The sequence below is a fragment of the Pelobates fuscus genome, chromosome 5, assembly GCF_036172605.1.
Source record: "Pelobates fuscus isolate aPelFus1 chromosome 5, aPelFus1.pri, whole genome shotgun sequence".
In the NCBI taxonomy this organism is placed as follows: domain Eukaryota; kingdom Metazoa; phylum Chordata; class Amphibia; order Anura; family Pelobatidae; genus Pelobates; species Pelobates fuscus.
The window spans coordinates 92,015,385-92,029,368 of record NC_086321.1 but is presented as its reverse complement, the minus strand read 5'-3'; the positions used below and the strand labels follow the sequence as shown (position 1 = coordinate 92,029,368).

Genomic DNA, 13,984 nt, shown 5'->3' with positions numbered 1-13,984 from the left:
CTTTATGTAAATATGTATCTTAACACATACATATAAACACACAGGTTTCAGATGGAAATATACAATTCTTTACAGAGAGAGGGAAAATTATTATAAAAAAAAAAAAATACCAATTGCAATGACTTTCTAGTAAATCCAAACTAAAGCATACTTGCACAATAAAACACAAATGCTGTTTGCAGCATAACCCTGAACTGCAGACATCTGACACAGCTTACATACCTTCTAAGAGGAAGACTGCTTGCTTTCGAAAGATTTTTACCAGCGTTTCATCTAATTCAATTTCTTGCAGCTTAGAAATAAGTTGCTCCTCATTCCGACAAACTTTCTCTTGTGCATACAAGCCATCTGGCATTATTCGCTGCTGTCCCAGGCCAATCAAGGCAACCTCCACAGCCAGCGTTAGGTAGGATTCCCCTTCTTCTAGGAATTTGTGGGGAGGCAGATGTTGGTATTCCATAGATTTGCAATGCCCAAACCCATCTGTGAAACAGACATAAAAGAAGCACTGTTAAGAGAACTGAAATGAACATTTGGATTTTGGAGGCTAGCAGTTAATTTCTACTGTGCCAAAAGCACACTGTGTGTCTCCTTTTGTCCTTCTCAGCTCACCGTCCTGTCTTCCAACTTTTGCTGAGTTGCGTAGGCGATACAATGACACTATGACATTACAACTTCCTTCAGAAAGGCACCACAATGTAATTTTATACAAATCAACTTTCACTTTCCATGACTGCAATCTCATCTCAAAGGCAACCCCCCCTGAAAAAAGTTCAAAGATGTATCCCACGGGGCCTCATTTCCCAAGTTTAGACAACTCTGGAACAGTACAAATCATGGGAAAAGTTAGATTTGCATAATGGGTGAGGAAATGTGCACATAACATATTTAAATTCTATTGCTCTTTACACAGCCCATGTGACAGAATCACATCCTGCATTAAAGAAAGTAATGACAATGTTCCTTGTTTAGAATTTTTTTCAATCATTACTATTTAAAAACATTTATTGGGGGTGCTTTTACTGGTACTTCGTTTCACATAAATTGCAATAACATCCGAACTGCTGAAAGATCAGTTAATGAAAAGACCAAGTCGTTTGGTCTAGTTTTGTTCTATGGGTTAGTATGGTTTGGAAATATCAGCTGTGGGAAAGCATTGTTAAATGGGTTACAAAGGATATTTGGGAAAAATTAAAACATAAAAAAGGGGGGGAGGGAGGGAAAGTGCATGGTATAAAACAGTTACTTGATCAATGCAGATATGTACAGGACTTGAAACATGGAAATCTTTATTTGTATCTTGAAATTAAAGGTGTCCGTAAAGAACTAATGAGTGAGGGAAACTGATATTTACTTTATTATTATTTAGGCTTGTTGAGCCTGGACACAATCAGAATAATACTGTAACCAAAGAGCAATTACAAATAAAAACTAGTATTCTTAAAAGTGCCATTTTTTATGAATTAAAGAAAACAGCATATTAGAAGGTTGAGAATCACTGAACTCTTAGTGATCTTCTAGGAAATGCACTCTAACCACATACGCAAAATAATATTTTTCACATTTAGAGTTAAAATAAGATTTTTTTTTTTTAAGGAACCTGGGTAGATTGATTTATCTTGAAAAAATACAACAAAAGTGCAGTATAACACAACAATGGCTTTTCATATCAGTTGGAATTAAAAAAAATAAATAAATAAAAAAGGCTGGCTGTATGATTTACATTTTGTAATTTGGGATAGTCTAAGCACTGTAGAGAAATCAAAATAAAGGAATTTAATTTCCTGGTGGAAACTGTGCAGACTGCAAAATAAAAGCCCTGCACAATGCCTCGTGACAAATCTCAATAATACCTACTTAGAACTTAATAAACGCTGCTGCTGGAACACTATCAATCATTCATTACTAACAGTGGGTATCCAAAGTTATTTATTGAAATTGTGGCATGCTGTACTCTGTGTGCTGAGCAATGAGACTCATTTGTGGCAGAATTATTTGATTAGAGGAATTCGGCACTAAAGCAGTAACAGTTTTACCAAGTTTACTTCTGTCAGAAGAAAAATTTGACAGCCTTGACATTAGGGGATTTCCTCCCCCCCCCCGACATGTAAAAAGTGTGCGTTACCTGGAAAGTCAGAAAAGCCATGGAATCCCTCTTCATCCACCCTGCATGCTTCCATAAGGCTACTAAACAGCGTACCAATAGGATCCAAAGGGTGGCCCACCCAGCCTTCCAAATTCGTTATGGAGGTCAAACCTTTGTGCAAAAGTTCTGTTTCAATAAACAGGAAAGAGTGGTAAAAATCAGTACAGAGATAGGTCAACTCCCAGCTGTTGTCCCCTTCCAACTCACAAAACCCTTAGCCAGCCCAAGTGCAATGGAGGAGTTCTAGTCATTCAGATGATCAGCACAGAGTGCCATGTGAACAGTTCACATACCTTACACTTATAACAAGTCCAATTTTTTTTTTTTAATTATTATTGTGAAAATTAAATAAAGCTTAATTCCAAAGTTTGTCAATGAACCAATCCCTCAAGCATAGACAGAATGTACAGAAACCATTAAACAATGCAACAAACATTCCCATTGGATTACGCCAATTATTCTTCTATAAAAAGAGTATACAGGTGGTCCTCATTTAGCGACCTACCTGTTTTACGATGGCTCGCAATTACGACCAGACACGAGAGCAGGGAATCCCTCTAATATATGTTCGGGGAAATTTCCCCAAGTATAGATTAGAGGGTTCCCAGCTCTGGTGCGTTCGTCTATGTTCGGGGAAGTTCCCCCGTATATAGACAAACGCACCAGAGCAGGGAAACCCTTAACTCCTCACTTACCGACCAATACGTTCCAAGACCGGGTCATAAAAACGTTAAGTGAGGAGTGTCTGTGGTGGATTTTTGGGATATTGTAAAGATGAGCAAGTGCTCAAATGTGAGTAGTTATGGTAGCAATTAGTTTATCTACAAGAGGTTAATGCAGCATGATTTGTTAGGGTACGGAGAATCATGCAGCAAGACTTTTTTTTGGAATATCGAGTTTGTTTTGGTAAGGGACTTTTTGAGTTCCGAGGCTTCACTATACTATGGAGACACCTTCTCTCCAACTGAGAACTGTGGAGCAAAGACAATAGCTCCTCCTCATACTCCCAACATGTTATTTCATTTAACATTCAATTTCAGACTAAGGCCTGATTGGTAACAAGACATTTTAAAACTGTATTGAAAGGTAGTAGGGGGTCAATCAAAATCATTGGTTTACCAATTTTGTAATAAAACCAACAACTTATTCAGATACATAACCTATGAATGTCAAATGCCTATGTTATATAAGGTTTATACATAGCTATCATACTCTGTACATCCTACACATGCATGTATCTTCAGGAGAGAGCGCAAAGTCACTGGCTGAATTCCAGTGGAAATGCTTTTAGACATTATTGATGTGCATAAATTAAACATGGCCTTCTAGTGCAGTTGAATATTTATTAATGTAATAAAACACTTTACAGAGCAATGTCATACCATTTGTTAGGCAAAGAAACTAAAAAAAATGTATAAAAATTCTATATTTAACCTGCTGTGTCCATTATGGACTGTTCATTGTCAGTTGGAAGAGAATTGTGCCGAGTAAAAGGACTTTACCATGTAAAGTGAAGAACTTCCTAATAAATGTCCTGGATTATTTATAGGGTGGCAGAGATGCATTAAACATCAAACTGGCTGATTCAATATTATTTTAAGACTTTAAAACAATTTAACCCTTCGATACTTCAGAATATAAATATATTAAACTACAGTAAAGCAAGTCTCCTTGATTCAGATGGAGAACAATAGCATTCTGCCCAACAGTCAGGCATGGAGGCCAAGTATCAATGCTGCGATGCACACAATGCTTATTGTTAACTTTACAACATTTAGGCCTGTGCAAACTGTGCCTCCTCAGACCTTGGACTACAGCTCCCATCATTCTCTTTGGTACAGCTCCCATCATTCTCTTTGGTAAGGGGTTAATTTAACCCCTTCCCGACCAAAGATGACATTTTTCCATCAAGTTTGTTCTTGTGTTAAGGACCCTTGACGGAACATTTCCGTCATTTACTAAAGTTAACCCCAGATCGCTGCAATCGCGGAGTTAACACTCCTCCAGTCTGCCTCACCAAGAGCACCCGACCACGCTGTCCCTGCAGCTGTGATCGCTCTGACAGGCTGTCAGAGCGAGCACATGTGCTGCATGGACTTCTGATTCGCCTCCCTGTGCTTCCGCGTTCTGTGTGAAGTGCAGGGAGATGGATCAGCAGTGATCTTCTCCCTGCAAAAAAATAAAAATAAGCTTACAGTTAAATCCCAACCCCCCCCCCCCCCCCCCCCCACCGCCCCTGCTTTAATAAAATGAACCCCTTCCATGCCAAATGATCACGGACTACAGTGATCAATTGGCAGGGACTACATTTTACTGTCATCTGATATATTTATTTATTTTTAACCCTCAGGGGTTAAATTGTATTAATTTAAATATTTTAAAATTATATATTTTGCTAGCTGGGGTGGGTGGAAGTTATGGGAAATTGGGGAATTTACTGTTAGTGTTGCTTACTGCTAGTTAGGGGTTAACAATAAAAAAAAGTTTATACAATTTTTTAAAAGTGTAAAAAATTTAATAAGTAAAAAAAAGTTTAAAAAAAGTAAATAAATACATAAAAAAATGCTCATTCCCACTACACCTGGAAAAACCAAAAAAAAAATTATCCCACACTAAGGTTCAAAATATGCCTTTTGAATTACCCTGGGATGTCTTCTTTAAGAAATGGCCTTAATGGTGTAGTTGGAATATGTAGCCTGCTCAAGTGCCCCAAAGTGGGACACGGACGCATCAAAACCCTCCATGAAAATTCACACTTAAAAACCTGAACTTGTCAAGTCTCTTTTACAGCACTAACTTCACAAAATAGTGTCTAGGTCATACATTGTGCATATTGTTTTACTCAGAAGATGTAACTGAGTATAATTTGTTTTTGTTTTTATTACAGTAGTACATATCAAGTGTAAGAAATACTCCAACATATATGTAAAAATGCTATTTTTTTTCCCCTTCACCACAAACGGACAGAAATTGGTGACAGGTTAAGGCACAATATACACCATGTAAGATACCCTGGAGTCTCTGCTTTATCAAATGAAAGCCCTTTGTGGGGTATTTGAACAGTCACACTGCTATAATACCCTAAAATGAGACCAAGGCCCGTCAAATCCATCAATGAAAAGTCTAACTATAGAAACTGAAATAGCCTTGTCTCTTATATGACATTGTAGCTTCCTAAAATAGTGCCAAAGGCATACAATGAGGGTATCGTTATACTCAGCAGATGTAGCTGAACACAATATGGGGTTCTGTGCAGGAATAGCACTCACCAGCTTTACGAAATACACATTACAAAAACCTTGTTATATGTGTATATGACAAAATAAAGAAAAAAAATAAATTTCACTCCAATATTTAGCAGAGATTGGCGATGAAATGGCTACGTAAAAAGTGTCAAACTAACCATAGGTAAATAGCCTGTGATCTCTACTTTATATAAATATATAATTTTGTGGGGTAATTTTGTTTTCTGTGATGGCTACTAAACCTACAAGACAAACCTACCAACTTATAAAATTGTTTCACATAAAAATTTTATTTTAGTACTTGTATTTTGTACTGCAACTTTCAAAATAAGCTGAAATCCTATACATATCATGTACTCTACAAATCAAGACACAAATGAATTTATTTTGAATTAATTTTTCTAAGCTGGACATATTCTCTAAAAAACTGTATATAATATGTGTTGGTGCAATAAATGACAGATGGAACTTGCGTTTGAACACAAACAGCAAACATGGCTTGTGTCCTTAAGGGTAAGACAAGCTTTTGAAGCTGTGTCCTTAAGGGGTTAACAGCTCAGGTTTAGTGTTTATCAGGACAGTCTGGGGGGCGGGAGGGAAAATATCCAGTGGATCATATTAGGGGAGTTCAAGCTACCAAAGGGATAGACCAGGTGGGTGTAAACTTAATTTACAATAGACATGGGAGGGCAACCTCATCAGTGCACTCCCATAATCTACAGAGACTCTCACAGTATATACCTTTCTTTTGAATACGAAAAATGTCCATTCTTTTCTGATGCTGCCTTCTTAGTGTGTTGACTATGGCTATTGCAAGTCGAAGGGCCTCTCGTGGGTATCCATGTGACCTTAGAGCATCCACTCTTGCACAAGCCGTTGGGACGTGCTCTACAGTTAAAACAGATTGTTAATCAGAATCTTTCCAGATTAAAAATAAATAAGCATATTAAGACACACATATCTCCATCCACCTATTGCTCCACCAAAATGTATTTAAACTGAATATTGAACAAAGGAGCAAGCCATTAAGACATATTTACGGTCATCATGAAAACTTACCATGCCACAGGGGCCACCCGCGGGAGTCAAAGAGCGAATTTTCAGTGTCGTCATGGTAACAGTAGTTGGTATAAAGGTCACTGCTAATAATGTGCTGCAAGTGGCTATCTTGCCAGTGGAGATCACAGGCCTCGATGGCTCGTGTGAACACTGTTCGATGAGGCCTGTGCGAGGAATCTGGTGGCAAGAAATGGAATCTTTTACACAAGAAAAGTCACTCTAAAAAACAGTTGTACTACCTACAAAACAATCATAAGCAATAATTGTGTTTAACAATATACAAAGGAGATAAGTCACATTGTGCATCAGAATGAAGGCATTTAAAATAATTAAGGAATCCCAATCATACTTTAAATGATGTTAGAGGGCTCATTATGGGTATTTTTTCTAGACGCTTGACTGTGGACCTCTGTCTTCACTTACCCTGGTTGCCATTTCCAGCCTGAGGCAGAGCATTGGTTAAATTAGGCAGCTCATTTCCATGGTTCCCATCTTCCCAGGGACAAACATCAACACTGTTCCATTTTTTCAGCTGTTTCAGCCAACTGGCCTTCTGTTCTGCCTTGCAATGGGGATTTAAAACTATGCACATCCACAGGGCACCTAAAAGAGGAGAAGGAAGAGGAAACGGAATTAAATGGCAGAAAAACAAGCTCCATATGGACACATTTCATATTTTTAGCACGATCTAGAACTGACAATTTGCTCGAGCACACTAAAATTAAAATACAGAGAATGCAAACCCAGAGAGCACTTTTACACATTGTACTTGATAAATACACAGACCCTTGGAAGCTCGATCTATGCAGATTTTATAGCAACCCTTCAATAAAGGCTTGCACTTCAACAATTTAACCCCCACAAGTGTCAGTGCAATTTGGCTCTCACATGTTTAAAGCAGGATCGCACATATAATATGTGGCACAGATTTTTACATTAGGAAAGAAATGGTACACTGGCGTGCAATCCTGTTGTACATATATATCCATGGTTTACTCTTTTGGATGAATAGATATAATAAACGAAAATACGGTATACATTATATATTAAGATTTTTCATTGCAAAATGGAGATACAACAAGCAAATGCCATGCATATACTGTAAAGACATAAAACACAATTATTTGATAGTATATGCAAAATCTACTAGTCATGACTATGGTAAATATACAGAATATCCTTGTTGTCTGCATCCTTGATAAAAGGGGAACACAATGGAGAGGCAAGGAGAACCATGATCTATTGATTGTATGTTAGAGGAAAAAAGGGTATGTTTCATGGTGTCCCCACAGAACAGAGATGGATCTTATCCCTACATCTTTTAATTTCCACTCCACTGTATCATAAACCAAGCACTCCATTGAAAGATTTCGTTTTTATGACTCGCTCTTTGATCTTTTGGAGAGTCCTTATATAAAACGTATGCTGTATGCAGAAAGTATTCAGATTCTTAAAGCATTGATCTTCGTAGAACTCACATGGTTTCATTTAAACTATTTTAGATCCAATTCTGTGGCGGTAATCTATTCAGAAAATACTGTATATCACATTACACAAGTATGCAAGCCAACATGTTCCCAAGAAACAAAACACTGAAGCGCATATTAAGAAAAAAAAAGGCATTCCCAGGGTTCTGAATAAATCCATAAACTCAACAACTGGTATGGTGGTTTAAAAAGAAATTCACACTCAGTTCACAGTTAAATATACACATGCACACATAATATAGACCCAAAGGTTTGCTTAAAATTTATGAGAACCATAAAATGTTGAACTCTGTGCAAGTAGTTTTCCTGGTTGATCAACCCAAAACCAGAATTTGGAAAGCATAGGAACACATCAGGTTCACAGAACAAAACCATGCTCTGAAAGCAAAGCCATATTATTAAACTGCAAGATGCTTTGTCAGACTCATAATTACATAATTACAGATACCTTAGCATAAAAGCACACATTATTTGAAGACTAAATTCTAAACCACATATGCTAGTCTGATACCATTCATCAAGACTTCAACATGCCTTTAATGGGACACGACTCCTTTCTATTGCTATTATTTCTGTAATTAGGTTAACCGAGAAATTTGTTTAACATTCGTTTTTTGTTTCTTTGAAGAACTCTAAACGAAATCTAATTTGCGATGACATTTCACACGTACCATCAGTTCACAATCTACATCCCTGACACTGCATATCGGGTGAGTCTGAATGCATCAGGGTCTGATACAACCTCATTTTCACATGCAGAGATCAGCTGTCTCTTCACCAAAGTGAACTCTGACAGGAGCGTGAAGATGTCTGAAAGTGCTATTTAGCAACACTTCATTTCCTCATTAAGGATGCGTTTTGCACACTTGAGGAAATTTGCTCAATCAGTTGGACAATCTGCTGGAACTGGAGAATCTGCAAGAAACTGCAGAATAGGCTTTCTAAGCAAGGGCATAAGAAAACAAGTCTCCCCTGCCCCACATCCATTCTAGAGCAAGTGAGCAAAAACAATAGAACAGCTTCTAAATGAGCATCCATATGAAGATATTGGCATTTAGTTTAGACAAACAAAAATAATGTACATGCAGCTAATTACCAAGCAGAAGTAAGATGAGAATACAAGCAAAAGTAAGGTACCCTGGCTGATGATTTGAGCTGCAATGATTCTAAGCTATTTCATGCTATGCTGTGCGGACATTATGCAATTACTCCCAGAAGTCATGCATGGCCTCACACTGATGAGTCTGGGTCAGCTTACTGACAAGGTAAAGGGCCAAGGAAAGAGGGGGGGAGGGGGAGAGAAGAAAAGAAAAAAACACAAAAAACAAATTGGTGCACCTAGAAACCATAATACAGCACAAACAAAAAATAAACCTACTTTACAGACATGGTTAAACCGTGATACATCAGTTAAAGGTTAATCAACTACCATCTTGACCACAAAACTATATATAGAAATGTATACTGTACAATAAATTGTATTTCCATAAAGGTAATATCAGATAACGGTGTTACAACCTGGGAAATATTCTGAGTCTGTTAAGTGGCTGTCACCTTCTGCAGAGCTGAAGTAATGAATAGGGAATGGATGGCACACTTCCTAAACATAGCCCATTCTTTTCAAATCTGGCATTTAAAGGGAAAGCCGATTTTCCATTTTAATGTTATGAAGTATTAAAACACAGTATTTATTATTAACATCAAATTACAATTATACAATGGGGATATAGGACAAATAATTGACATATAGAGACAAGGTGAAGAATGTACTGCTCCAGCAAGCTTACAATCTATGAGGAGTAAAGAAACACAAGAGGAAAAACAGTATGCCAGTGGGGAGGAGAGATTGATGGAATTGAATTTTAACACTGTGCAATATAATAGAATATGCAGTGTTGAGCTGTGCCTCCTATACAAATTTACGGTAAGCATTAAAGAAATAGCATTAGTTAAAAAAAAACTCCCAACTAATTTAAATCACTTCTATTTACTCTTAAACATTTTCCACGATTCACCCAGAATGTCATGATGAATATGCAAATAACGGTCACTTTTTACATTTTATAGCCAACACATATGCATCCCATGGCAAAGACACATTGTTTTAAACAGATGTTTATGCAAGGTTTGTGATATTCATTAGCAGGGCCTAAAACTTACATTCACAACTAGCCATTGTTGATTGAAAATGTAGCCCTGACCAGTGCACTATGGCAAGTAACTTTTAACCCCTTAAGGACCAAACTTCTGGAATAAAAGGGAATCATGACATGTCATGTGTCCTTAAGGGGTTATGGCCTGGCTAGTAGCATAGAACTTTGAGCCTTGATAAGTGTAGCTTGAAAATCTGACAGTTTTACTTGTCTGTACCATTTAGCCTATTTAGTCTTTTAGTGGTGTTGTGTATGGAGTAGGTATTTTCTAAGATTTCACTTTTAAGCCGCAAGGGAGTTCTGTCCACAACATTTCAGAACTGAAGTGAGTTTTTATCACTTTTTGATACTTTAATATCTATATTTTTGCTGCCATACAGATTTCTACCACTGGAAGAGAACTGGACCATGCTGATGAGTCCCTAGTGAATGAAACATCACAATACATGGCAAGTAATTGGTCCATTTGGATCAAAACTTATGCATTGGCATAAAAAGTGGTCTTAAAACTGTGCGACAATGCTAAGGGACACTGCATAAATTATTAGCAAATGTAAAAACGTGACACCAGTCTGTGTTTGTCTGCTCAGCATGTCATTACTGGAGAACTGTGAAAGTATGATTTTATTCATTGCGGTTGTGTTGGAGGCTGATGTTTTTACATGGTTTAAATTGCAGTTCTAGCACAACAATATATTTTAGAATGTACTAATACACAAAATAGCTTAACTAGCTTTTACTGTCGTGAATCTCTGATATACCCAGCACATTAAACATTCAGAGCTAGTAAAGAGGGATGCTAAAGTAATAAACAATGTGGGAAGAGAGGCAGTCACAGCACTAACTACCTCAATTAAAGCATCAATTCAGTACAAACAAACATTCTATAAGTTAAAGGTAACTGCATGGTTATTTTTATTCTGCAAAAAAGTATAAAATGTACTTTGTAGCAGAGTGCTTCATTTATGGATTTTGTATTTAATATTTCTTTGATGTTCCAGACAATACTTATATAAAGTGCATGTTGCATTCGCCAAGAAGAATTTAAATTCTTAAACTAATCATCAGTGACTGCCATACATGATGTTCACATGGCTTCAGTTAAAGTACCTTAAATCTCCTTCTGGGGAAGTTAATATGTTATGAAGGTACAATATAATTCATTTATAACTTAATTAAAACGTAGTAGGAAAAAAATCCTGTCACAGTTAAAGGACACATTTCTAGGGAATATGCCATAATATTGTGTACTGTCATTTGGGTGAGCCCTTTTGTTCGTAAAACGTAACTACCTAAGTCACAGTCAAATCCCTCACCACCATCTGTATCAGATGCTCTGAAATGGTATTAGCTGCAAATACGCAGCTCTGCAGAAAGCCCTAGTGCCTTCCCATCAATAATAATGCAAACCATGTACTGCACCTGATCTCTCCAAAATCTTTCCCCCGCTGCTCTCATTTCACCATCTTTTAACTTCTACATAATCTGTAGAAAAATCTTTACCCCCACTAACCCCTCCAAATAATTATGGTAAGGAAAAGAGCTCTATAAGTCAAGTATTGTTTCAGCGTCTGATAGTGTTACCATACAAAAAAAATGACACTGTGGTGTTCCAAACATTGATGTACAACAAATAGATATAAGATTTTAAAATGTGCATATTTGTTTAGCAGCTACTAATGTTTGAAGATGCGCGTTTTATTGAACATGTTCCGATTGTACATCCAACCCCAGCATCTGCTCGTCCGATATTTAAACATATTTTCCTTCTAACTTTAAAATGACATTGACATGACATGCAAGACTGTTCGGTTTTGCAGGGATCCTAATTTTATTTAACCATTGTGCCAAAAGTAGGCTAAAATGTATAATTAAATTATCAAATATTAAATACTTACATGTAAAAATCTACTGCCAGTTGCACTGTATAAATTATTTGTGGGAGGTTATATCTCACAGCAACAGAAAGATTCAGGCAAAAAAAATGTTTAAGCCCTGGTTGAAGATGGAGAACTACTGCTGGACTAGATGTCAGATATTTTATATTTTTCTCTAAGATAAAGGTGACTATTTGTTCAGATTTTGAGTCTCAAACTTATTTGGGCAATTTCTGTAAATCTTTTGTGTAGGGAAAAAACGACCAGCATAACCCTTTTCCGTTCTCAAATAATTGTATTGATGGTCAATGTTTTTACCCTGTATTATTCTACAGAAATCAAAACATGAAAAAATGTTAACATGACTTGTGTCTACTGAAAAAATAATGTATAGGAACATTAAACAAAAAAAATAAACTAGTTAGATGTGTCCATCAACAATACAGGGTTCCCCTTATAAAGTATATAAATTCATAAAACTGCACTAACTTTCATCCCATTGCCGGGACCAATTCCTCACTGCAGCCAATCCTTGTCCAGTGAAGTCATCAAAACAGATGACCTTTCTCCAGCCTATTTCTCATAGAGAAGAACTGAGAACAAAGGGTAGCAGTTGTGATCTGCCAATCCAATGATTCTCCGGGATATGAATGGGGGGGGGGGGGGCGTAGGGACAGCAGACATAAAATTATGGGGACAGCAGACATAAAATTAATAACTGAATCTTGTCAAATCCAGAACCCATCTTAGTGGTTGTCCGAATTTCACTAGAAGGCGAAGAAATAGCAAACTGTAAACAGTACAGTCAGAACTTGGCACAGTTTTTTTTTTTTTGCAAGGCTCCAGGAGAAGTAGATGTCAATCTTATGATGCTTTCAGCCAATGCTTAGCTCAGAGGTGTCAACAAAAGCTCTTACGCAGGACCTTCAGGCTCTCTTGGCTGCTGAGACTACTTACAATGGGTGGAGGGGCAGGGGCGCCATAGCCATTGCAGTGGAGTGTTCCTTTAAGATAAACTGAATAGTATATACAATATCTAACCAAATAAAACAAGGGTAAAATCGGAAACACAACATTAATTTTAATCGAGCCTAATATACTTTTGTGCAACACCGTTGTTCCATATATACAGAAAAAAATAAAAACGGAAATCAATTTAAAATGGGGAAAAAGAAAACTGAAATCTGCTACACCCCAAAAGTCTCTAACACTGGGCTTCCTAGTTCACTATAGTATGGGCTTTTCAGATCCCATTCCTGGCATCCACAATCAGCCTAATTGTATTTGCAAGTGTTCCAGCCAATACATGTTTCCTGTCCCAGTTTTTAAGCCAGCACTGTAAATGTGAAGCCATTTCTACATAAGCCTCTTTTTGTTACACGACAGATTTCAAGGGTTGGCTTTTAAAGGCTTTCAAAGCATCCAGCAGAGTGGGAAGCTTGTGAAGACTTATTTGTTCCACTCACAAAGCATTCAAACAAACAAAAAAAATGTTTTTCAGATAAGAGAATGTGGTGGCAGCTACATTCCAACACAGACTCCTTCAGCTGTACTGTAAACTAGCTTATCACCGGAGATAACTGGTATGTTTGGATTTAGTTTTATTAGTAAAGCACCAACATACTCAGTGATGTGTAACAGTTGGAAAAAAACCAAAATCGTTAACAGTAATAAAACAAGTCTGAGGTGAGGGCTCTGCTCAAAGGAGCTTACAGTCTAAAACACTGCAGTGCACTCAGAGGAAAGGTTAATAGAATGGTATATCCCCAAATGAATAAATATTAAATGAGATCTGTGTGGAAATGAATTAGTAAAGGGTAATATGGTTTATTCACTAAACAAATGATAGCAACAGAAGAATACAAAATCCAGCAAAACTAGCTACAAAAAGGCTGCGATTAGAGTCGGCTGTTTTGGTCTACATTTTGAAATACTGTTTCAAAAATCCCTAAATGGAAAGTGAGACTGGTATAAAGCTATTCGGTAGAGAATCTGACTGGTCAGTTCATAGGAATAC

At 37.1% G+C, this 13,984-nt stretch overlaps 1 protein-coding gene across 1 annotated transcript in view; it reads right to left on the bottom strand.

The window, feature by feature from the left end:
• Nucleotides 1-13,984, bottom strand: part of ZSWIM6 (zinc finger SWIM-type containing 6) — a 97,026-nt gene that overhangs the window by 7,467 nt on the left and 75,575 nt on the right. The window contains exons 5-9 of the mRNA XM_063454051.1: nucleotides 6,874-7,053; nucleotides 6,451-6,627; nucleotides 6,133-6,279; nucleotides 2,126-2,272; nucleotides 223-483 (exon numbers count right to left, since the gene is read on the bottom strand). Of these exons, the coding sequence (XP_063310121.1) occupies nucleotides 223-483; nucleotides 2,126-2,272; nucleotides 6,133-6,279; nucleotides 6,451-6,627; nucleotides 6,874-7,053 (912 nt within the window). The remainder of the gene's footprint in view (nucleotides 1-222; nucleotides 484-2,125; nucleotides 2,273-6,132; nucleotides 6,280-6,450; nucleotides 6,628-6,873; nucleotides 7,054-13,984) is intronic.